Genomic DNA, 25,878 nt, shown 5'->3' with positions numbered 1-25,878 from the left:
CATTTTTATATAACATTTAAGAATGTCTTTTTATATATTATACATGTAATATATAAAAATCCAAGAAGTACTAATAGCAAGGGAAATGCTATTACAAATAATTACAAAATAATAAAATATCTGGGGATGAATATACCAAAACATATAAAATATTTATATAGATTAAATTACAAATTGACCCTTAAAGAAATAAAGAATAACTTAAATGGCTTCAGTGCTCATGGCTGGACTGTGCCAATGCAATATGAATGACAATGCTGGCAAAGCTGATTTATAATTTTTGTGAAATACCAATTACATTATCAAAGAAAGAGTTTACAAAACTCAATAAAATAATAAAACAAAATTTTTTGAAAAATATAAGGCCTAGAATGTTAAGGAAAATAATGAAAAGAGGTAGAAATGAAAAGGGGATAGCATTTCTAGATCTTATACATTATAAAGCAGTAGTCATCAAAATAATCTGATTTAACAATTGGTTAAGAAATAGAGAAATAGATCAATGGAAATGACTAGACAAGGAAGAATCAGAAACAATGGAACTCAACCAAGGTTTGATAAAGTGGAAAACATAAATTACCTAGGAAAAAACTTCTTATTTGATAAAACAAAACAAAACAAACTACTGGGATAACTGGAAAGCAGCCTGACAGAAATTAGGCTTAGATCAACACCTTATATCATATACCACATTATATTCTTAATGTATATGTGACCTTAATATTAAAAATTATACTATAAAAAATAGAGGCTAAACAGATTATCTATTTTTCATGGCTATATATAGATGTACTCTTAACCAATAAGAGATAGGGCCTATTACCAAAGATAAATAGATAACTGATTACATGAAACTGAAAATACAAACAAAATTAATGCACTTAAAAAGAGAAACTGTCAAATGGGTGGAATAACTTTTTATCAAATTTCTCTGATAAGGATTTCATGACCAAGAAAGAATGCACCTTCTGGTGTCTGTGAGAGGTTTGTGATCTATTTATCTTCTAAATTGCTTATACTATAGTCTTTAGTATTAAGATCATGTTTCCATTTAAAATGTATAGTGGAATATGATTTAAGGTATTGTTCTAAGTCAAAATCTTATATTTTATCTTGACACACTAGTTGTACGCTGAAAGACTACTTTCCAGTTTTCCCAGTAGTTTTCATCAAATAAGGAGTTTTTCCTAGGCAATTTATGTTTTTCACTTAATCAAATATGGATTTGTTGCATTCAAATATTTGTGATTCACCCATATCTCAATCTGTTCCATTGATCTATTTTTTTTTAGCCAGCATCAGATGGTTTTAATGACTGCTGCTTTATAATATAATTTGAGGTCTTGAAGGACTATTCCCACTTCAACCTTACTTCTTTTCATAATTTCTCTTGATATTCCAGATTTTTGTTTTTCCGAATGAATTTTGTTATTATTTCATCAAGTTCTATGAAGTATCCTGTGGGGTCCCTATTGGGGGAAAAGCCATAAAACATAGTAAGAAGTGAAAGCCATAACTTAAACTTTGTGAAAGATAGAAGCTTGGACATGGTAACCTGTTAAAAATCATAATTTAGACACTAAGTCAAAACTCAGAAAATGTGACCAGGCATAATATGGACACAGTAACCAGTTCATGACCAATACATAATCTTGCGTTTGGACATTTACTCATTAACACTGGCATAACACCCAAGCTCAGAAATGAGCTCATTACTAAAAAGAAACCCAAAACATCCACCAAACAGTAGTCATGTGCTCTATTACTTCTCCTCCCTTGGTTTGATTTCTATATTTACCAGAGGGCTTTTTCAAGTCTTTGTGAGGATTCATCCTATGGTGTGACTGCTGCCCCAGACTGATGATTTATTAAAACTCTTGTCAGGAATCCATCATTCTGTCCCAATCTAAGTAACCCAATTGGTTAAACTACTATCTACAATCAATACGGAGCCTCTTGGTATTGAACTTGTCCCACTGTGGGGGGATGATGGGGCATAAATATCTGTGTGCAAAGGAGTTCTGAACCCTATATATCCCCTGGAAAATTTGATTGCAATATCATCAAAAGTATAAATTAAAATTTGTTAATATTATGATTTTTATTATATTGTTACAGCCTAGCAATCATGTTCACTGGATACTCCTCCAGCTCTTAGTTATTGATTTCTTTAAGGAGTGTTGGGCTGGAGGTCAGGAAAATGAGTCTCCTAGGATTAAGGGTAGGAGTTGGAGAGGGGCAAAGATGGAGAGCCATGAGAAAAGGGGATTTAATGACATAAAGGTACACCACAGCTATCAAATTTTGATTAAATAGAAAATTTTAATTGCATGGATTTGAAAAGTAGAAAGATTTCTAAATGGAGGCAAAATGGAGAGTTTGGAAATAACAATGGAGAACAAGGTGTATTCTGATTCTTCTTCTAGGATTGACGGGGGAAGGGAGATGGTAAGCAAAGGTAATACTGGGGAGGATAGCCCAGGATTCAGTGTCATTAGTCAGTTGGCAGGCCTTAATGAAGGCTACTAGAAGGAAAGTTTATGAGAAAGACGTCCAGGATGAAAGGAAATTTGTTAGTTATGGCACAAAAATCCTGCAGGGCAGAGTGGAAGGTGTAGGCAGGTTGGACTGGGATATAGATGGACTGGAGAGAGATGGAGATAAGAGTACTAAATGACCAATCATTAAATATTACAAGGACAGGAAAAGAAATGAGCAATATAGTGGTTAGCAGACAGGAGTTCCCAGTCTCTAAAGTGAGAGCTGAGCTGAGTCTAGGTCTGTTCCTTCACCTGGTAGACTAGAGGGAGAGCTGTCTTCCCATGTCCCCTTACCCAATCCATGTCTCAAATAACTACCAAAATATTCTTCCTAATGTATATGTCTGACTATTGTATTCCCTTGCTTAAGACTCTTCAACACCTTTCAAATGTCTATTGAATAAAGTTCAGCTTCCTTAAACTGTCAGACAAGAGCTCCACAATCAGGGTATGCTATACTTTTCAGTCTTATCTTATACAACACCCATGTCCTGCCCCCAAACTCAACCCTTACAAATTCTATCAATTACTTAATCAGTAACCATTTATTAAAGACCTTGTATGTGCCATTGTGCAAAAAAAACTGGGAATACAAAGACAAAACTGTCAAACCTTGAAGTCTCTACCTCTTCAACAGCTCTCACATCCAGCCCCTTCACCCCTTCTTTCTCTGTTCATTGCTTCTTGTCTAGATTGTTGTAACAGTCTCCTAGGCACTGTGTCCTACTCTAGTCCAGCATAGTAATGCCAAAGTAATTTTCCTTAACTGTAAATCATAATCACATAATTCCCATACTCCACAAACTCCAAGGAATATTCCCTCTCCTGAAATAAAATTAATTATGTGAGTTGGGAGATGCATAAGAGCCATAGGAGGTCTGTCCTGCTGGCAACCAGGGGTTGGTAGTAGTTTCACTTGGAGCAGGTAGTGGCTGTCATGATCGCCATGCCAAGACCACCACTTTCTTTTTACTATTAAGAGACACCCTGTTTTCCAGCAAGCTAGCTATGCCCTGAGCTTGACATAACAACAATCCTTTGTGTTCACCCTCTGGATGAACTCAACTGCAGCACAATCCCAAAACTGTTTCACTCCAGTACTAGGAGGTCTCTGAGCTTGGGCAGGAACCTGTAGTAATCTATGTTCTGGTCATGAAGTCCTTCTATGAATCAAACTTGTCTCGTTGTTGTTAGCCCTCCATCATCAGGGCTACAGCTCACTTCGTAGCCATTGGTATAAGTATTGAGATTTGTCCACACTAAAAGGGATCTCCTACTAAGGGGTGGGGGGAGCACATATGTGTCTAGTTTCCCTCCTCCAACAGAATAAAAAAAGCTTTTTGCTTGTAACCACTGTTAGCTCTTGGTTTCATTTTGTTTTATTTTATTTTTGAGAGTTCACTGTGGTTTTGATAACCTACATTTTGGGGTTTTTTTAATTTTTTTTTAGCGGTAACAGCACTTGCAGAGCTGCTGTGACTCTGGTCATTTGGTCAGGGTTGACCTGGCTGATGGCAATGTCTGCTTTGGGAACTGAGACACACCAGGGAAAAACCAGACACATTAATGGAGAGCTTCCTCATCTAGTATCCGTGAACTTGTTTTAATATTTTGATAATTATATATCGACATATATATTGATAATTTGCTTCCTTCATAACTCTATGTATTTCATTTTGTGCATTTAAACACATTATTCAAACACCAGATTGGCAAAGGGGTCCATGACATCCAAAATGTTAAGAAACCCTGCTCTAAGGAAAAACAGCTTCAAAACTTTCCAAGGGCAACAAACCTTGGATCCCAGCAGAATGAGGACTCCATGAAGAGAATTTCCAGCAACCAGGAACTATGATTTTATTCTTTGGCCACACATGTTCTCTTAGGTTGAGCCCATTCTGCCAAGGGACCTTGTTTGTTGTGCAAAGGGAAAATATTCACCACGTTAAGGAAATTTTTTCTGTAGCTGACCTTGCTATACTTCCTTAATAAATACCCTAAAAGCTAATTAACTGTGGTTGATACTCAACAGGGAGCATGCAGGTCAGAAGCTAGTGAGCTTAACCCTTAGTAGCTTTAAGGTTATTCCTAGAACTCTAATAAGTAGTCAGAAATCCTCTGGGGACTTGGCTTATCCACAGAGTTGGGGAAAGTAGCGCTTGAGGAGGTGCTATTTATACAAGTATTTAATTTATCCTATTAAAAGGTAAGCTCCTTGTAGGATTTGTTTTATTCATTGTATTTGTTTCCCTATTCTGCTGCACCATGTCTGGCACATAGTAAGCACTTAATAAATATGTGCCTGATTAAGGATTGATTAATTGGAAGGATTCACAATCTAGCTAGAGACAATGTACATATAAGTATATGCAAAATGGATACAAAGTAACTTCGGAAGGAAACCACTAGCGGCCTCCTGTGGAAAGTGACAGTTAAGGAACTAGGGATTTTAAAAGGCAGAAGGCTTTGGTTTGGGGGACAACTGGCACAGTTATCAGTCAGTGCAACGGAAGACTGTCCTGTATGAGGAAAATTATAAAGGTCAATTTGGCTGAAACATCGCGTGTGTGAAGAAGCGTAATGAAACTGGAAAGATAGGTTAGAGACAGGTAAAGCTTCAAATGCTAGGTGATAGTCTGTCAGGCTTGAAGTCAAGAAGATCAGAGTGCAAATTCTGGCTAAGTCACTTAACTGTGTGATCCCCTTGACCTCTTTCAGGCAGTTTCCTCATCTATAAAAGAGGGATAATAATTGTACCTATCTTACAGCGTTGCTGTAACATATGTAAAACAAGTGGTAAACCTTAAACATTATTATATAAATGCTAACTATTATTATTGTGCCAAACAAAAAATTTATATTTGATCCTTGAAGGGTTAGGGAACTCCTGGAGTTTACTCACCAGGGAATGTCAAGGTTAGATCTGCACTTTAGGAGGAAAAAAACATTTTGGCGGTTTATATCATGTAGAGGGGAGTGGGAAGAGCCGAGTCACAGGGCAGTGGCTGGTCTGGACTAGGGGTGATGGAGACTCCCCTAGGACGGGGGTGGCTACCCGCGGGGAGGCAAGGGACGGACGGGACACGCCTGGGAGGTGGATGTGCCGGATCTGCGGGGTCGCAGACGGTGGAAGATTTGAAAGGCTTCGGGCCTGCGTGACTTGGGGCCTTGCCCAGAAGCAGGGACACGGGAAACGGGAAACACAGCGAGGTCGGTCTGGGCTGCTGGAGAGGCGCGCTCGGTGACGGACGCGAGCTCAGGAGGCGGAGCAGGCCGGAGCGGGGAGGTGGTCGTTAAACCAAGGGGCGCCGATGACGTCACTGAGAATGCGGCAAGACAGGAATCCTAGGACCAAGCTTTGGGGTACACAACCCGCAGTCCGGGCTTGTAACCGCCGGTCCCCAGGCTAGAAAGGAGAAGAGCGCTCCGTGCGCGCAGGACCCTCCGGCACGTGCTGCGGCCAGGCCCCGCGGCCCGAGCTTCTTCCTCTCCCAGAGGCCCCGCAGACCACGCCCAGAACCCGAGCACGTCGGGGGTGGGGGGACGTAAGGGAGGGGACGAAGGAGGGAGGGCTCATGAGCAGGGAGTGAGAGGCATTGGCGGGCAGGGGCGTGGGGTGCTGCGCGCGCAGCCTTCCCGGCGGGCCTTGCGGGCTTTTTCTCCGGTGTGTTCGGTGTCTAGCTCGTTGTGATCCATAGTTACCACTAGCTATGGCGCTCCACGTTCCTAAGGCTCCGGGCTTCGCCCAAATGCTGAAAGAAGGAGCTAAAGTAAGTGAACGAGAGGGGGAAGGAGTTGGCCCGGTGTGGGCCGCCGTGGTGAGGGGTAGAAAAGAAGACGACCTGATGCGGGCGGAGGCCCCGCACGCTGGGCCGCTAGAAGGGGAAGGTTCCAGAAGGGGGGGGGGCGCGGAGCTCCGGGGCCTGGGCGCGCGCCTCCAGCCCGCCGCAGCCACGGAGGGGGGCCCGGGCGCCGGGGAGGAGGGTCACGTGCTCCGGGGGCGCCACCCTAGGACACGCGTTAGCGCTCGCTGTCCTCCCTGGAGAAAGGCTCATCCCAACCCTGGGCGAGTTCGTGTGCCCGCTGAACCTGTGGACCAGCGGAATGGGGAAGCTTTGGGGTTAGGAGGGAAAGAAGTGGCATTTATAGGACGGCTGTAGATTCAAAAAGATAAGAGCAGGTTCTGGTCAAGGTGCTTAGAGCCTTAAAGGGCTCTTGTTCCCATGTTCACGCCAATAAAGGAGGTTCACGTGGGCAGGCTTCCTTCCCTTCAAGTGCTGCGTTGAATGGAGGAATCGTGGGATCCTTGAAACAGTGAATAGAGCGCTGTTTTTTACAGTCAGGACCAGTGGTGTTGACTGTCTATGAGCTTGACCTATGTATTTGTAAAGTGCCAGCTCTAGATCTATAATCCTGAACCGCTCTCTGGCTTTAATGGCTTCCATGCCTGCCAGCCTGTGATGACATCTCATTTGACCCTCATAACGCCTCTGTGAAATACGCACTAGAGGTATTATTATCTCCATTTTACCTGTAAGAAAACTGAAGCTCAAATTAAGGGACTTTTTCTATGGTCTCATCTCGTAAATGTCTTAGACAAGACATTTGCCTAACTGGTTCTGAAATTATTTGAGTCTGTGATTTTCATTTTCCTTTTTCCCAGAAGATTAGAATTAGCCTTACTTCGTCTTACGTTGCCAGACTATGGTCATGATCCCACAGCCTGGTCTTCCATGTCATTTCAGAGATTCTTTTATTGTAACATTGTAACGTCTTCTCATATTTTTGTCAGTTTAACTGATTAAGCTTGCTTATGCTGGGCTATTTATCTGGATATGTAATTTTTCCAGCTGAGGAAAGAATATTTTGAAAGAGTTGAGGTTTTGAATGGGGATATAAAGTAACAGCTAAATGGTTTGAGGAGTCTTGGGGTCTTGCAAGCTTAGCATGAAGATATATAATTCATCCAGCTGATTGTTTGAAAACTTTGTTCCTAATGGATACTTAAGAAATTTGTGTCTGTAAATTATGTAGTCCTCTAGAAAATAAGTTTGACTGAAGAACTCAACCAGATTTACAGTAAAATAATTTACTATATTCCATGTAATTCTATATTTATTAAGTATCTGTTATGAGCAGCAATATGCAAAATGTTGTAGTGAATAGAGAGCACTGATTACCCTCAGAATTAAGAAACACTTGGGTTTAAGGCCATGGCATATTTTGACTTTGACACCTGCCTTGCATTAAAGAGATTTAGATAATTGCCTGAGGGGTTAAGTGACTTCCAGGGTCACAATCTGGATTAATAGGAGTTTCTCAGACCTTGAGTTCAAATCCTACTTTACATGCTCAGTAGATACATGACTGAGGAAAGTCACTTAAATTCTTTGAGCTTCAGCTACCATAATACCAGGACAATCTGTATAACCTGGTTACTTTCAGTATCTATCTCACAGGGATGTTGTCAGAATAAAGTAAAATAATGATCTTTTTCCATGTTGTGAGGCTATTAATATATACGCAGTATTGTACTAGATTTTAAGGTTACAAAAATAAAAAAAGAATAGTCCCTGCCCCAAAGAACTTCTTAGAAGTCCAGTAGTTTTGAGCAGCAGTGTTTGTGTGTTGGGCAAAGTTGGCATTCAGTATCACTCAAAAATAGTATCTATTATATAGAATGTCCCTGTATTCTGAATCAAAATCTGAAGTGCCTCTAAATTTTGGGAGATTTGGATAATTATAGTAAAGGGAAAGTTTTGGATTTAATGATGGCTTTGAAATTGAAATAATGTAACTTAAATTAACAAATAATATCCTACCCATTTCACCATCTTTTCAGAAAGAGAAGCAGCATAGCAGCATGTTTTATAATTCTAAAAAAAAAATCAGCATCCTTTAACTTCAAGATGCTCATGGAGCATTTGTTTACATGCAAGATGATGTGCAGCAGGGTTGTACAAAAATTAATAAAGTACACTTTTTGTATTTCACAGTTTCCTATCTGAATGATTAAATTTATAAGGTGTATAATTTTAACTATTTTTCTTTTAAAGCATTATTCAGGATTAGAGGAAGCTGTATATAGGAATATACAAGCATGTAAGGAGCTTGCCCAGACTACCCGTACAGCATATGGACCAAATGGTAATAATAAATTTAATATATGAGTCACTAATGGTTATGCTTATTGTTTTAAGATTCATTTTATGGTTATTTAAAATTAGACATTTCTTGCAAATCTGTAGCTACAAAAAAATTAGTTTAAAAATGTTAAGATAGTATGTAAGAGATTTGGAGTATGGACCCAAAATTGAATTAGCCAAGTTCAGTGTCACTAATTTTCTTATTAAGAACGTTTTTAATAACTCTTGACCTTATTTTTGCTATGTAAGTTATATCTAAGAAGAACTGCTAACTGGAGTGTACTGCTAGAGGGAAGATAAAAAAGCAAATGAGACAGAAACTCAAAGATTACATCCCATAATTTTCTGTAAAGGAAAGATCAGTGAATTTAAGAGACATGATTTCTGGTATTGTCTGCCCAATAAGTGTGTGACCTTGGGCAAGTCATTTTATCTCTAGACTCATTTTCCTCATCTCCAAAATGAAATGGATAGATTTGATGATCTTTGAGGTGCTTTGCAGACAATAAATGCTGCTAGGAATTCCAAGGTGGGAGAGGTCACTTTTACTTATGTCAGACTGGGGAGGTTTTATAGAAGAGGTGTGGAGTGAACTATCCTGTAAAGATACTAAGATCATGTGAAGCTGTATAAAGAGAATGCAATTGAAAATGGATGCTTTATGCGTATCTGAAGAAGATCATACTTAGTGGGGGTGTTCAAGATTGTAAATCTTAAAAGGATATAGAGATATGAATTGCTTTGTTCTTTTTAGGAATGAACAAAATGGTTATCAATCATCTGGAGAAGTTGTTTGTGACAAATGATGCAGCTACTATTTTAAGAGAACTGGAAGTAAGTATTAAGTATTCTTTGGTAGAATAAATAATAAAAATTTTTCTTATTCAAGAAATACCTTTTACTTCCAATTAGTATTATGGAGGATTTTCAGTGAATATAGCTTGCAGAAAGAAGGGTGGATTTTAGGAATTGATTTCAGCGAAGCTTTAGTCCATTAATACCAGTAAAGTAATGCTTCATTTAGCTAGCATTTCCAGAGAATGATGTATCCTAGGTTTGGAATTTTCTAAATAACTGGTCACTTCTTTAAGAACTATCATTTATTTTAAGCATTTTCTTGGAATTCTTTTCAAAATTAAGTGCTTTCCTGACTTTCTTGTGTTCATAATTGAACTTTTTCTTCTTGGTGTCTTAGGGTTGTCATTCTGAACATTAGTTGTTGTACCTATTGTATAAAATACAGTGACATGCTTGGACTTAAGGATGTCATTTGACTAAGGCTTCTCCCTCCCTGTTTCATGTGCTTTTTTTATTTTAAAAATTCTCTTAGTTTTTTTCTGTCTTGTCTTTTGTCACTTACTGTTTTTGTGAGTGTCTCTCAAGCAACTTTGCTCAGTTCTGCAGTTTTCAATAGTAATGATGGATGGGTGATGTTATTCTTATAATAGTCTTGCCTGTTTGTATTAGAAATAGAGTATAAAACTGAAGAGTGGTGCTAACTCTTCCACAGAAGATCGAACATTCAGCCTTTGCCTTATTAATATAATAACTTCAATGAAATGAAAGAAAAGAGATGTATACTCCAATTAAGCATATTGGAAGTTTTACTAAAATTTAGGCAGTGTTCCAAGGAAAAATGTTTTAACTGTTGAATTAAATTCATATCTACGAATAGGTACAGCATCCTGCTGCAAAAATGATTGTAATGGCTTCTCATATGCAAGAGCAAGAGGTTGGGGATGGCACAAACTTTGTCCTTGTATTTGCTGGAGCCCTTTTGGAGTTAGCTGAAGAACTCCTGAGAATTGGCCTGTCTGTTTCAGAGGCAAGTATTTCATTTTGTAATTTGCTCTCAATTGAAATATAATTTTAAAACAAGATTAGTAAGCATCTGTCTATCCATTTAAATCATTTCCTCTTTCGTTTTTGTAAGGACCTAAAACTTTTATTTATCATGTAACTAGTTTTAATGCAGTATAAACTATACATGTATTTTGTAGGATCTCAAAAAATGTATTTCTATATAGAAAGGCCAGAAAGAGTTTTGCTTATGAAATCTAATTTACAGTGTATTTAAAGTTTACATTAACTTTAGCATGCTAGCAGTAGGCATTGGCTTTACTGTATATGTCTACTTCTGAACTGCCTTCTGCTCTTATCTGTATATTTTTGTGTTTTTCATTGATTTCTTTTTTTTTGGATCACTGTCACTACTTTTCCACAATATTTTCTTGTAACAAACATGTCAAGCAAAACAAATTGGTGTTTTCATACCTGAAAATGTATGCCTTATTCTGCACCCCAAAGTTTTCTAGTTCTTTGTTATGTTAGAAAGCTCTGCTATAAATAGTTTTGTACATGTGGGTCTTTTATCTCTGGAGTATAAGCCCCTAGTGGTGGTATTGCTGGCTCAAAGAGCAGGTACAGTTTTTAGTGACTTTGGGGTATGATTACAGATTGCTTTCCAGAATGTTTGGACTAATTCACATGTTCACTAGTATTGAATACATCAGCATGTCCATCTTTCCATCAATCTCTGACATTGTCATTTTCGTGTTTTTCCTCATTGCTTATCTGATAGGTTTTTGTTAATATGCTTTACTCTTATTGTTAATGGTTTGGAGCATTTTTTCTTTTGAGAACTACTTGCTCATTTTCTGGAAAAGTCATCCTTGCTATTAACGTTTGTTATCAGTTTACCAGTTGTATATCAAAATTAGTTGCTGGGGCAGCTAAGTGGTGCGGTGGATAGAGCACCAGTGCGGGAGTCAGGGGAACCTGAGTTCAAATTTCACCTCAGACACTTGACACTCATTAGCTGTGCGACCTTGGGCAAGTCGCTTAACCCCAATTGCCTCATCCTTGGTCATCTCCAGTCATCCTGATGACTATCTGGTCACTGGATGCAGTGACTCTGGAGGAGAAGTGAGGCTGGTGACCTGCACGGCCCTTCCTCACTCAAAAACAAAGTCAAGTCCAAGTCATGTCATTATTTCTCTGAAGGCATGGTCTTCTTCAGCAATGAAGGATGAACACACGCACAGAATTAGAAGGGGAAAATGCAGCAAAATTCTGACTTGATTGATTTTGTTTGTGCAGAAGGCTTTCAAATTTATGTAATCAAAATTGTTTACTTTATTTTCTCATGATCTCATCTCCTGTTTGATCAAGAATTCTTCCCCTGTCCACAGGTGGGAAAGCTATTTCATTGTGCCTTTAATGTGTTGATGATGTAATTTTTTACATTTGGGTTGAGGTGAGATGTGGTTTAAATCTAATTTCTGCCAAACTGCTTTCCATTTTGCCATCAGTTTTTGTTGAATGATGAGTCTTTACTTTGGTTGATATCATTGGATTTATGTCTTTTTATTTCTCTCTAGAAAATTCCCTTTTTCATACCCCATAGAACCTATTCCAAACCTTCCTTAAGATCCTCAACACTCTTCACTCTGCTTGCCCTCAGTTAAGGTGCTTACCTCTAACTGGGGGGAAGAAAAGAAACCATTCAATATGAACCACTCCCTCTTCGCTCATTCTGTTTATCTCAAAACCCCTCAATACCAACTTCTCTTTTCCCCAGTATCTGAAAGATTAGTTGTCCTCTCCAAGCTCCATCTTGCCCATGAAGTCCTTGTTTATCTCCTCTCCCAAAATTTCTAGTGCCGCCTTCTTCCAAGGGTTCTTTTGAATATGTGCATTTACTCATTTTGTAGTTAATGCTGTATTTGTTTTTATATGTGCTTCTTGTCTCTAGCAAAGTAGACACTAAACACGCAATGAAATAAAAAAGAAATAAATTGGGTGTATAATTAACCCCACTTTTTATAAACTATTTTCAAGAATAAGGAAAGATGGCATTCTACAAAACTTTTGTAATACAGATGTGGTAATGATAATGCCATCATTTAGATGGGAGAAAAATCAGAAGATTAAAGAAAACTTTTCAATTAATATGAATGCAAAAAATATATTGAATAAATGTTTAGCAGGGAAGGCATGGCCAAATACTAAGAACATTATTCATCATGATGAGATTGGAGTTATACCAGGAATGTAGAGTTGGGTTAATATTAGAAAAATTACGACTGTGTTCATAATAAAATCATACAGAACATGTTATCAATAGATGTACCTTTAGCAAAATACCGTACCCATTTGTTTAAAACAAATATATAGAAGAAAATGAAGTTTCTCTTATAATAAGTAATATCTACCTAAAACCAATAACCAGAATTATCTAAAATGGAAAAACATTAGGGGGTTTTCCCGTAATGTCAGAGGTAAATGAAGACTATGTTTTTCCCTTTTTCTACTCTCTTTTGGTCAAAACATTTTCTCTTTTCTTGTTTCCTTAAAATTTTTTAACTTAAAACAGTATTTCCACATACACTGCAGAACAGTAAAAAGTATAATAAATGAAACTGCATCTCTATTATACAGAACTTGCTTTTCCTTCATAGATAAAATTCTGTCCTGTTTGACATTGTTTTTGCCCTTTCTTCTCTTCCCTTCCTCCAAGAGAAGAAACAAAATCTTTGTAATCAGACTGCACAGTCAAATAATATAAATTCCCACATTGGCCATATCCATAAACATGTCTCATTCTGCACAAGAATGCTAATTGCCAACACCCTTATTTGATACAGTTTTAGAAATAATAACTATAGCAGTAAGATGAAAGAAATTAGAAGAATAGTGATAGAAAACATAGTTATTATAGATGATAGTTCATGGGAAATCCTACTTAGAATCAACCAAAACCTTACCAACTTTAGTGAAGGACATAAGAATACAACCACAAAAGGAACCAGTGCTTCTATGTATTAACATATTTGATTCAGAGTGACTAAAAGAAATTCTATTCAGAAAAACTACATTACATGTAAACTATCTGGGAGTCCCTCTAGCAAGACTCTTATAGGAATTGCATTAATATAATTACAGAATACTTCTTACAAAAATAAAGGAACAATTAAATAACTGGTGAGATTAATTTTCTCATAGTAGCACTATGTTACACTTAATAAAAATGGCAATATTACATAAATTAATTTACAGATTAAGTGTGATATCAGCTAAACTACCAAAAGTGGTGCTGTACAGAATTTTTAAAATAATTCATATAAAGGAACAAATGGTCAAGAATCTCAGGGGAAATAATGAATACACATGAAAAGTATAGGAGCTTCATAATACCCAAACTATACTCCAAGTGGAAAAGTTGATCAGTAAAAGAGATAAGCTACACAAACGAAGAAACAATTGAACATTGTATCATGATGATCAAATCCAGTGATGTCAACCTAGGGTAAAGATTCACGATTCAACAAAAACTGATGGACAACCTGGAAAGCAGTTTGGCAGAAAGTAGGTTTAGACTCCATCTCACCACGCACCACAATATTCTCCAAATGGATACACAACCCAGATGTAGAAGATTATATCCCAGTAGTCTTCGGCGATGTAGTAAGGGAGGACTGGCTTTGGCCAGAGAAAAGCAGCTGTAAGACAAGCGGGCAAAGGATTGTGTAGACTGAAATGGTTAACCTTTGTGTTGAAGTTGGAGCCCAGAGTCAAAAACTAGTGAAAGTGTTTAAGGAAATAAATTCAAGAACTGATTTGGTTCTGAAGAAGGTAGCAAAAGAGAAGAAATGTGTTCAGTATTTGCCATCTATAACCAGTTGTTCTTTCTTCCCCTAGTCTAGATCCTAATCACTGGTTCTTAGAGTTTCTTTCCTTTTTTTCTCTTTTCCAATCTACTTGCTAAAGTTTGCTTTGCCTGTGACTATTTCTGCCCTGTCCTCATGTTGTCTTATGGAATTTAATAAACCAAAATTCAGATGAAAGTGAGGTTCATGAGGAGCACACGTTTGTGTCCTTCATGTTTGTGTATTCTTCTTACTAAGAACTTCAGTTGCAAAAGTTTTTTCCTTTTCCTCATTTCATCAGCTTTCCCCACTATTTTCTTTTTATCATAAAACAGACAACATGGAACTAAGCCATCCCCAGATGTCTTTCTTATTTATCTGACTGATCCCTTAAGGGCATTAGGATTCTGAAGGGACACTTTTCTTTTCCCCTATTGGAATGTAAGCACCTTATATCATTTAAGTCCTTTTTGGTTGCTCAGAATGTATTTACATTTCAGAAAGTTTGGTCTTGTAGCTCATGTTTTCATGTCAAAGATTCTGTCCAGCTTGAGTCCAGATGCTTGAAAGTAGCCTATTATGTTAAAAGTCTGGTTCTTGGGGGTTTTTTTCCAACCCTAAAATTTTACTTCACTTGATAGACTGTTATTATTCCTGATTATAATCCTTTATCTTTTTGCATTTTGGAATGTCATTTCTCTCCTCCGTAGAAGTCACTTCTGTGATCCTTGGTGTTTGAATTTTCTATTTCTGCCTGCTTTCAGGATTGTATTCTTTAATCTGGAAGCTCTGGATTTTGAAGTTCATTTTATTGTTTTAGGAAGTGATTAGTGGATTCTATCTATTTTTACTTCATTTCCTAGTTTTAATAAATTTGGACAGTTTTCTTTTATGGTTTATTGAAGTATATTCAGAGTTTGTTTGTTAGTTTGTTCATCTTTTCTAGGGAGTACAAGTCTTAAAATTTCCTTGACCTGTTTTCCAGATTGCTTGTTTTTGATGGTAGATAATTACATTTCTTCCAGTCTTAGACTTTGTTCTAATATTTATTTTTGTCTCGTAGAGGATTGAGTTCTGTTCTTTTTTTTTCATGTTATGGAAAAGGCTTTTCACCTTTTATTCTAAACTATTTATTCTCCTTCCAATTTTTTCATCTGGATTTCTTTTTGCTTCATTCCTTCCTGGTGCTCTTGTCTTTGTGGTAAAAGCATTCTTTTCTCTGAAATGGTGTTTGAACTTGTCTTGAAATTACTGACTTTTTCCAGTGTACTCCTTGGTTTCTCATAATTCATAGTGTCTCTATATTGTAGTAAGCATTTTTTTCTGTTGACTAATGTATTTGGCTTCAGTTTCTTGATTGAAAATAAATACTTGGGTTAGATTCTACTTCCTTCCATGCTTGTAGATGGTGTGAGCAGGCCTTGCCTGGGTCTTGTCTTCTCTGATCTAGATATAGATACCATTGCTTCTGCCGTTCTAAGACATTTAGCTTAGTCTCCTGATGATTTGACTCCGTTTGGCCTTAGTCCCTTCTCATTCTCAATCTAGAACCTGGATTTGGCTTTGTCTCCTGTTGTGGCCTTAGAAAGCCATATCAGATATTTTTACCTTGTATTGGGAACAGACCTCCTTTCAGTCTTCAGGTGTTATGCTTAATAAAATCACACTTTATACATGAAATCCTTTCAAGAATATTTTCCCCAAAGATATTAAAATCTACAGTTGTTTCTTACGCTGTGGGTTTAGCACAGGTATTTTGTGGAGTGATTTAGCACCTGACACATACTAGAATATCAAAATAACAAATCAAAAACAAATCACAATTTAAAATCATAGGTTCATTTATTGTTTGGAAAGATAATTATTGCTCTTAATATTTTAGGTCATAGAAGGTTATGAAATAGCTTGCAGAAAAGCCCATGAAATTCTTCCTGATTTGGTATGTTGTTCTGCAAAAAATCTTAGAGATGTTGATGAAGTAGCATCTCTGCTTCAAACCTCCATTATGAGCAAGCAATATGGAAATGAAGTCTTTTTGGCAAAACTTATTTCCCAGGCATGTGGTAAGTAAATTTTAATAAACTCACACAGCCCTTTTCCTCCAAAAGTTCAACATCTTGTGGTTTGGTTTGGTTCATAAAATTGAGAGTTGAGGTGATGATTTTAAGGAACTTGAAAATAATAGTAGTGGAATACATACGTATCTCTGTCTGTGGCTTTATATGCTTGAACTAATAAAAAAGAAGGTGACCTGAGGGGAAAAGCATTCAAATGACTGAATGTCCTGGAGTAAGTATTAGATGGAAGACAAGAATCAGTTCTTTTCTCTTAGTCCCTCAAGCATCTCTCATGTAAGCATTTCACTCCAGTAAGAATTTTTTCATTCCCTTAGACCAGTGGTGACAAACTAAAATAGAAATGGGGATCTTTGAACCGGGATCCCTGTGGGGGCAGCATAGTGACTTAGTTTTAAAAATGTGACATTGTCTGTTTTATTTTTATTCATTTTAAATATTTCCCACTTAAATTTTAATCCGCTTTGGGCTGCATGTTTGACACGTATGCTCTAGAGTCCAGGGTTGGGAAACCTATGGCCTCAGGGCCACATGTGACCCTCTAGGTCCTCGAGTGCAGCCCCTTGACTGAATCCATACTTCACAAAACAAATCCCCTTAATAAAAGGATTTGTTCTGTAACGCTTGGACTCAGTCAAGAGGCTACAGGTTCCTCACTCCTGTTCTAGAGTTTGTTAGGCCTGTAGAACTAGAAAGTGGGATAGTTTTAATTTAGTTTACCTTCCTGTGTTCTTTTCTCTTCTTGTGTTCTCTTTTGCTGCATGATGACACAGGAGTGAAAAAGCTCTATGGTGGTGTAATGAATTAGTCCTTAATAAAATGACACTTACACTAGAAGCCGTTTCAAGAATACTTTCTCCCAATGATGTTTTGTCATCTGCAGTTGTTTCCATAGCAACCACCTCAGAACCATCTGTTCTCTTTATAGATTGCCTTATTTTGAAAAGCTAGATAATCTATTTTTGTGGATAGTTTGAGATTTTCAAGGGTAATTTTGATTGTAGTTTTGTTTTTTGTAATCTGGTGGTGTTTTGCTTCATGTTATTAGGTTCTTGAGAACCTAACCCCTTTTCAAGCTTTCACAACCTGTCTTTCCAACCTCATTGGACATTCTCCTTCCTGCACCCTGATCTAGCCAAACTGACCTTCTCATGACACTGTCTTCTGTGTCCATGCCTTCACAGTGAATCCCTCACTCCATTCCTCCCTGCCTGCCTCAGAGGGCCCAGCTCTTCCTCTAAGACACAGCTCAAGCTCCATCTTCTGCATGAAGCCTTCCTTTATTTCCCCTCTCCTTCAGGTTTCCTAGTGCCTTCTTTGCCAAATTCTACTTTGTATATTTTTACATTTATTCATTTTGTATTTAGGGTGTATGTTTGTTTATTATGTACTTTTCTCCCTCATCTCTCAATGCTTCCTCATCTCACTCAATCACCGTGAGGAAGGATTGTTTCGTTCTTTGAATTTATATCTCCATCATGCCTTGCACATGGTGGGGTGCTTAATAAATATCTGTCGGTTGAATGATTTGACTTACAATCTTATTCCTTCAACAGTATCTATTTTTCCTGATTCTGGTCACTTCAATGTTGATAATATCAGAGTGTGTAAAATTTTGGTAAGTTAAGAAAATCATTTACTCCATTTTAATTTAGTAAAACATTTTGTTGAATTTTACTTTTAACTTTGGGCATGGAAAAACCAATCTTATTTCTCTTTTTTTTTTTTTTTTTTTAACGACAATAATCTTTATAAGATTCTCCACCTGAGGTTACGATAACCTGAATAGCATAATGGAGGCATGCTTGTGTTCAAGTCCCAGTTGCTTATTATTATTTGGTTTTACATCTCTCCATTTTTGGATGGCCACAAGTTTGTTGTTGTTGGTTTTTTAATTACATTTTTGGATTCAAACATTAAAAATCATATTTTTGTTTTTTTGTAATGTTTGTTGGACTAAACCAGCAGATTGATCCAGAATGGGGTTGAAGTTGGCAGATTGCCTTCTCACCATAATTAAACAGTACTTGCCAATGGAGTGTAAGTTCTGATAGTCTTCCAAGTTGGAAGGGGACTGTATCTAACATCTTAAGATTAGACTAGCTAAATTCAGAGAGCTTTATCACCAGATTCACTGTGGAGTAATAAATTGTTTTCATTTAAAATAGCAGCTCTTCTGGATCATAGAAGGTGATCTGTATCTTTGAGGGGGGAGTACCACACCAATTTAAATCAAGTTGATTGAAGCATGTTAAAGCTTTATCTGTTCAGTACATTGGAGCTACATTAAACGGTGTTTTGAGGAGGGGGGCATTCTGATTATTTAGTTCATTTGGGGTCCTAGCTAATTATGTTTTACAGTATTTGTTCATGTGTTTTTAAAACATATGGTCTCAAGATATTTTCTTTGACAGGGCTCTGGCATCCATTCCTCTTCAGTATTGCATGGTATGGTTTTTAAGAAAGAAACTGAAGGTGATGTAACTTCAGTGAAAGACGCTAAAATAGCAGTGTATTCTTGTCCTTTTGATGGCATGATAACTGAAACTAAGGTAGGTAGATTTCACTTTAGGAATTAAGTCTCAAAGATGCAGCTGTAAGATGTGCACTCACTTTCTAAAGTTAAAACCAGAATAATTTGTAGTCTTTTAGAAGCATAGGTTTTAGAATAGGTTCCATATTCCTGAACCTGGAGTCAGGAAGACCTATTTTGTGACCCTGGGCAAGTCACTCAACTCTTTCTGAGCCAGTTTCTTTATCTGTAAAATGGGGATAATAATTAGCATCTACTTCACAGGATTATTGTGAGAATCAGATGAGATAATATTTGTAAAGTGCTTTCCACGTAGTAGGTGCTTAGTACATATGTCTAAGTTATATATCTTTTACACTTCGTAACTTAAAAGGATAATAAACAATTCTGTTGTTAAGGGGACATGACTGACTAATGTAACTTTTTGTTAGTTTTGTGTGGGTAGCATTTCCTTGAAAAGAATAGTATACAATAATATTTATAAACTTGGAGGGCCAGGTGCTTCATACTTACTACCTCTACTGCAAAGTTTCAGCAGTAGTCTTGGATTTTTCACAGGAGTTCTAGGGGTTCTGTGGTCTTGAGAATCTATAAAACTCTTAAGATTGAAGTTTGAGGAATACAGGGTCTTTTTGTGCAACTTTTTCTTCTATATTGTAACAGACTTGGAGAAAGAATGAAGTGTTTCAGAACGTACAAATAAGAAATTACATATGAAATAAAATATTTTAAATTTTTTTATACGTTAAATAAAATTTCATCTTGACAGGGAACAGTGCTCATAAAGACTGCGGAAGAACTAATGAATTTCAGCAAAGGAGAAGAAAATCTTATGGATTCACAGGTTAAGGCTATTGCTGATTCTGGTGCAAATGTAATCGTAACAGGTGGCAAAGTTGCAGATATGGCTCTTCATTATGCTAACAAATACAACATAATGTTGGTCAGGTAAGAATTGAATGCCTTTGTAAAATTTTTTTTGAGAAAAAAAATTTTTTGCATATTCATTGCAAAAAGAAAGTCTTATTTTTTTAAAAGTATATTGGGTGTGTTTGAAACCAGTGATTGCTGACTGATTCTTATCAATGTCCTTCCATAAATCCTACACAAATGTACCCAACAAGCTTGAAATCTTCCTCTTAGAACAGTGATCCTCAAACTTTTGAGTCTCGGGACCCCTTTATGCTCTTAAAAATTGAGCCTTCTTCCCCAATGAGCTTTTGTGAATTATATATGGGTTAGATCGATTAATATTTATCATATTAGAAATTAAAATATCTTGATATTATTATGAAATTAGTTTTTACCAGGTATATTCCCTGAAAAGCTATCAGGAACTCTTCTTACCACTCCCACACCTCCCAGTTTTTGAAAGCCGCTGAAATAGGGTACAGCCAATTTATGCCATCTGAGTCACTTGGAGTTTTGAATTCTTGATTGTGGTATTGCATGATTTGTAGACACATAGCATAATTTGGAGAATATCGATATTATTTGGAGCTTTTTCCTGTCAAGGAAATAGCTTGGAATCATTTAAAGTCATGTACACTTTCCCAAATGCAATCCAGACCTATTTATTTCTGTGCCCGCTTAATGTCCACTCTCCCCTGTGCTCCTTACCCTGACCCCATGCTTGCAGATTCAGTGGGATCAGAATGTAATCCTCCTGTTGTGATGGAGGACCACCAGACCTTAGCATCTAAATTGACACCATATCCTCTGAACAGTCACCTGATCTACTGGTGCATTCTAAAGACTTTTAGGCTTTGACATTCACCTTGTTGCTGTACCCTTAGGATTTCCAGGCCTTTTTATGTGCCCTGAAGCTGAGCTATTTGTATATTTTTGTCTCCCACCTCCTACCCCAATTTGAGTGAGTTCCTATCTCCTTTTTAATTTGCATTAATAAATGCTTTTTCATTTATTCATCTGCAGTGCCTGTTCAAGCTGTGGAATAATTCAGTGGATTACCCAACAGATGTATGCAGTAGTCTAGTCAATAGTCATGACTTCATTCAATATAGCAAAAAAAAAGAATCAAAAGTTGTTGGCCCATAGATACCCCCTTATGTATGTAAGGTGGAAGTCTATAAAATAAATGTTACTAAGTAATTTTCACATTACATTGGAACCTTCTAAACAGAGTGAATTTCAGGAAAGCCTTATAATTTTCCAGGTGACTTACGTAATTTTAAAAAATAGAACTTTTTTTCCTACTTAGCTGTGTCAACAGAAAATCTTCTGTAATTCTAATTAAAACTGGTCTCATCTAAAAAGATTGCAGAACTGATAGTGATGATGAAATTCTGACATATCTGTTTAATTTTTGTTCATTTGTTCTTCCAGTTCTGTATATGAAAGCTGACTGCCCATGGGTAGTGAACTAAATGTTATTTTAAGTAAAATTTTCTCAAATATTATCAAATGGTTTTTTAAAAACTCAAAACCAAAAAACCCAAAATCTACCTTAGCTCATGGGCTATACAAAAGTAAGCAACTAGCTGGATTTGGCAGCTGGTCATAGTTTTCTGAATTGGTGTTGTCCTTGGCTTCTCTATATCGCTACTTAACAGGTAAACAAATAAAAGTGTCCTTAGTGGTAAGCAATATCTTTTTTTGGTGTAACCTAAAATTACATTAGCTTTTTTTGGCTGCCATATCACAGGATCAGTTCATATATTGAACTTACACCCTATTAAAAATGACCAGATCTTTTTTGAACAAACTTTTATAAAGCCCTGTCTCTCTCTTGTATTTTGGAACCCATGTAAAACCTTACATTTATTTATCTGTGTGTGTATACACACATATATACATATTTATAATTTCATCATATTCATTTTAGCCTCATTAAGGTCTCAACCTCAGCTTTATGTGGCCTGAATTTTATTTATAGGGTTCAGTACTACAAGTAGGTTGATGAACAAAGATCTTTTTTATATTCAGAGTACCAGTAGTTCAATTCAGTCTAAAAATTGTGACTTGAGCACCCTTTGCTTGGCCTTTTTCCGTTGCTCTGCTACCCTTCACTGAAGAAATAGAAATTTGTACAAGACTGAGAATAATTTTATATTTTTCTTTATTTCATGGATTCCCATAGCAACATATTTCTTCACAAAGTGGCAAAAACAGTCTATCTGTTAACTTTATACCTAACTAGGCTGGTCTTAGGATAGGAGGCAAACATGTTACTTTGTATAGCTCACATATTTGAAGCTTTTCTATCTTAGAACTTACCTTAGTTGAATCAGAGCCTACAACTTTCCTGATATATAGGCTTTGACAACTTAAATAAGCACACCTTTTGAGACAGAACTTATGTGGAGGGTTGAGAAATTCTGTGATTTACAACTTGGGTGTTTCCAGATTTCCCTTCTCATTGTTTTTGATGCATGGAAGTGTATATAACCTTCCAAATACAGAGTAAGTAAGGCCCTGTTTGAACACGAGTTCCTTTTACTTTTATATTGAACTTGATTTATTTGCTGCTGCATGACAACTTCAGAAGGAAAAATAATTCTGGGAAGGTGTAATAGAGCAGTAGACAGGATCAGAAGACCTGGGTTCGAGTCCCACTATTATACCTCGGAACTTTGGGCAAGTCACTACTTTTAAGTTTTTCCCCTGTAAAATAGGGACTATTAATTGCAATACTTAGAAGATTGTTGTGAAGAACACAATTTTGTAAACCTTGAAGTCTGAGTCTGCCCCAACTACGATCACTTTTCATTAGCTCTTAGATTCATTGGATCATAGACAACATGCTTTGTCTTCTCCACCCCCATCTTACAGATGAAACTAAAAACCTGTTTATTATGATTTGTCTGAGGTGGTACAGATAGTATGTGCCAGATCTGGAATTTGAACACAGGCTCTTTGATTCTCAAACCAATGTTTCCCCCTTTCTAACCCTGGCAGATCATTGAAATGATACATAGTATAAACTGAAGGACACCAGAAAATTCTATCATTAGAGTATTTCATTGCAAGACATTTTAGGGGGTATTTGTTTCATGTGCAGTCTGTAAGCCATACCTTTTTTGCATATGTTAACACAGTGAATTACAAGTTTGTTTTGTTGTTTTAAAAGGTTGAATTCAAAATGGGATCTCCGAAGACTGTGTAAAACTGTCGGTGCTATTGCCCTTCCTAGACTGGTAAGTAAGTTGAATTAAGCTCATGTTTGGATGTTTTTATTACTTTGATTATATTAGTAAAATTCTTTTTCTAGACACCCCCTGTACTTGAAGAAATGGGCCATTGTGACAGTGTTTATTTATCAGAGGTTGGAGACACACAAGTGGTTGTTTTTAAGCATGGTAAGTATGCCTTTGAAGAATAAGTGCTTCTGGTTGACAGTGTTTTCTCACTTACCTTTTAAAAAAAAGACACCTTTCATTTCTTACAGAAAAGGAAGATGGTGCCATTTCTACTATAGTACTTCGAGGGTCTACAGATAATCTAATGGATGACATAGAAAGGGCAGTAGATGATGGTGTTAATACTTTCAAAGTTCTCACAAGGGTATGTGAACAGTTTGGTGAAATTTGAGAGATTTTTTTAATACACAGTAAATCTTTTTCATGTCTTGATATCTCTAAAATCCTATAAATAATATTCTCAAGTAAAGATGCTTTTTGTTACCATTACCCTTTTTCCGATCATATACCACCCCTTAACTCTCTCCCCGACCCCCCACCACCCATGCTATGGCTTTGAAGTTCTCTTATTTATCCAACCTGCCAGTGTTAGGGCACTGTAATTGTGTTTCTTTAGAAATGAAGCTTTTGATTTTATTCCTAATATCAAACTACTACAAATTTGAACTTTTAGTATTGTCTTTCATTGTAGGATAAACGTCTTGTGCCTGGAGGTGGAGCAACAGAAATTGAATTGGCCAAACAGATCACATCTTACGGGGAGGTATATCAGTTTCTCTGTTTATTTCTACTCAGGTCAAAATTAAAATATTAAAACATTTAACTTTGTTTTAGACATGTCCCGGACTTGAACAATATGCCATCAAGAAATTTGCAGAAGCATTTGAAGCTATTCCCCGGGCATTGGCAGAAAATTCTGGAGTTAAGGCTAATGAAGTCATCTCTAAACTTTATGCAGTACATCAAGAAGGAAACAAGAATGTTGGATTGGATATTGAGGTTGGAAGACAACTGTAAAAGCTTTCTTTTAGCATTCACATGACTAATGAAGCTTTAGTGATATAAAATTGTAGATTTAATTTCTCAGTTGATTCCATTGGATGCTTAAGAATTTACAAACCCTCTGACATAATGATTTTAAAAGAGTATTTTTGTGGCTTATAATTTGCACTTGGGTGTATATGTACGTTTAGAAAGAAAAAAATAAACATAGTTTTGTGTTTCATTGGCAGGCTGAAACTGCTGCAGTAAAGGATGTGTTGGAAGCTGGCATTCTAGATACTTACCTTGGAAAATATTGGGCTATCAAGTTGGCTACTAATGCTGCTGTTACTGTACTCAGAGTTGATCAGGTGAGTTGGAAAAAATAAAATTCTAATAATTGAAGAACTAATTTTCTAAATTGAGTATTCCCTCCCCCCCCCCCCCCCCGCAAAGATTACAAAAGGTGTTTTCTCTAACTGTTAAAATATGTGATGTCATTATTGGATAGCTTAAGAGAAAAAGAGCCTAAGATAGTTGAGGTAGAATACTCAGATTATCAAGGCTACTGAAAGACCTTGCAATCAAATGTCTATGATCTTAGAGAACAAGGAGTGCCCCTTGATGCTATAGCAGGTTTTGCTCCCAAATAAAGCTGGGACAAAGGTGACTGAACCGGCCAAGGTTAATTATTTGTGATAACAATAAAATTGGGGAGGGAAATACCTCAGATAGTAAAAACCCAAAAGTATCTCACTTTATCTGATTTTACATACAGTTGAGTTTCATATGGATTTTTTTTTTTTTGCACTTATCATTAAAAGATTTTCTTCTACTTTTTATTAATAGATAATCATGGCAAGACCAGCTGGTGGGCCAAAACCTCCAACAGGAAAAAAGGATTGGGATGATGATCAAAATGAGTGAACAGGTTAACTGGGCATCAAGTGAAAAGATCTGTTTGTATTTGAAGATGATAAATAAATACTATTGAATTTTTACGGCCAGTATTATTCCACATTTGCTTCTTTACAGGAGAAGGGTGGCTTTGATCATTTTAACAACAGTACATGTCTTTAAAATGGTATCTGTTTTCTAATGGATTGAGGATTTTCAACATTAAAGCAATTTTCATTTGCTTCTCAGCATTTTACATGAGGAAATGGATTCCAAGAAAGAAATTAAGTAACCTTATTAAGTGGCAGAGATGTTAGCTTGCCAGGATTCTAATGATCTTGTGACTTAACTTAGTGTTGAAAGCTAAAGTGTTTAAATAGGCGTAAAAGTATTCATGAACAAAGATAATGAATGATACAAATTTGATAAGTTTAGAATTAACCTTATTTTACAAAGGTGAAGATTTAAAATAATTCCTGCACTTTCTAGTAGAAGCCAGACTTTTGTTTTTGTTTCAGAAACAAAATCCACAGCAATTGGCTATTTTAAAAGCTAAGAAACTTCTTTTTTAGGCCTTTTAACATTGAATTTTTTGGTACTTCCTAAAGTCCTAACCCAGTGATGTGACCAAGTATCAGATCCAAGGGTATTCTGTGTCCAAATTAAGGGATCTTTCCATTGTCAGTCAATCTTTCAGGTTGGAAGTGTGTAACGGGTGGTGTGGAAAATGACTTGCATATATACGTTAGGTTGGTGCTTTTAAAAAGAGTAAACAGCTTAAACACCTCCACTTTGCAGTCCATGTCTTTGGAAGATTCTTTCCCAGAGTCACATCCTTTTAGTTCTCTCCCTTGAAAAGAGCTACCTGTTGACTGAAGTATATGAATTATTTAAACTT

At 36.7% G+C, this 25,878-nt stretch overlaps 1 protein-coding gene across 1 annotated transcript; it reads left to right on the top strand.

Moving 5' to 3' along the window:
- Nucleotides 1-6,044: 6,044 nt before the first annotated feature.
- On the top strand, nucleotides 6,045-25,090 carry CCT8 (chaperonin containing TCP1 subunit 8). Its single transcript, XM_072614937.1, has 15 exons — nucleotides 6,045-6,310; nucleotides 8,597-8,687; nucleotides 9,441-9,520; nucleotides 10,362-10,511; nucleotides 16,217-16,397; nucleotides 17,966-18,027; nucleotides 18,824-18,961; nucleotides 19,712-19,890; nucleotides 23,033-23,099; nucleotides 23,174-23,261; nucleotides 23,351-23,466; nucleotides 23,794-23,865; nucleotides 23,937-24,101; nucleotides 24,335-24,454; nucleotides 24,933-25,090. The coding sequence occupies exons 1-15, from the start codon at nucleotides 6,251-6,253 to the stop codon at nucleotides 25,008-25,010; spliced, it is 1,647 nt and encodes a 548-aa protein (XP_072471038.1). The 5' UTR covers nucleotides 6,045-6,250; the 3' UTR covers nucleotides 25,011-25,090.
- Nucleotides 25,091-25,878: the final 788 nt, after the last annotated feature.

This window comes from Notamacropus eugenii, chromosome 5 (genome assembly GCF_028372415.1).
Source record: "Notamacropus eugenii isolate mMacEug1 chromosome 5, mMacEug1.pri_v2, whole genome shotgun sequence".
NCBI lineage: Eukaryota > Metazoa > Chordata > Mammalia > Diprotodontia > Macropodidae > Notamacropus > Notamacropus eugenii.
The sequence above is the reverse complement of the archived record's forward strand: the minus strand, read 5'-3'. Positions and strand labels throughout refer to the sequence as shown.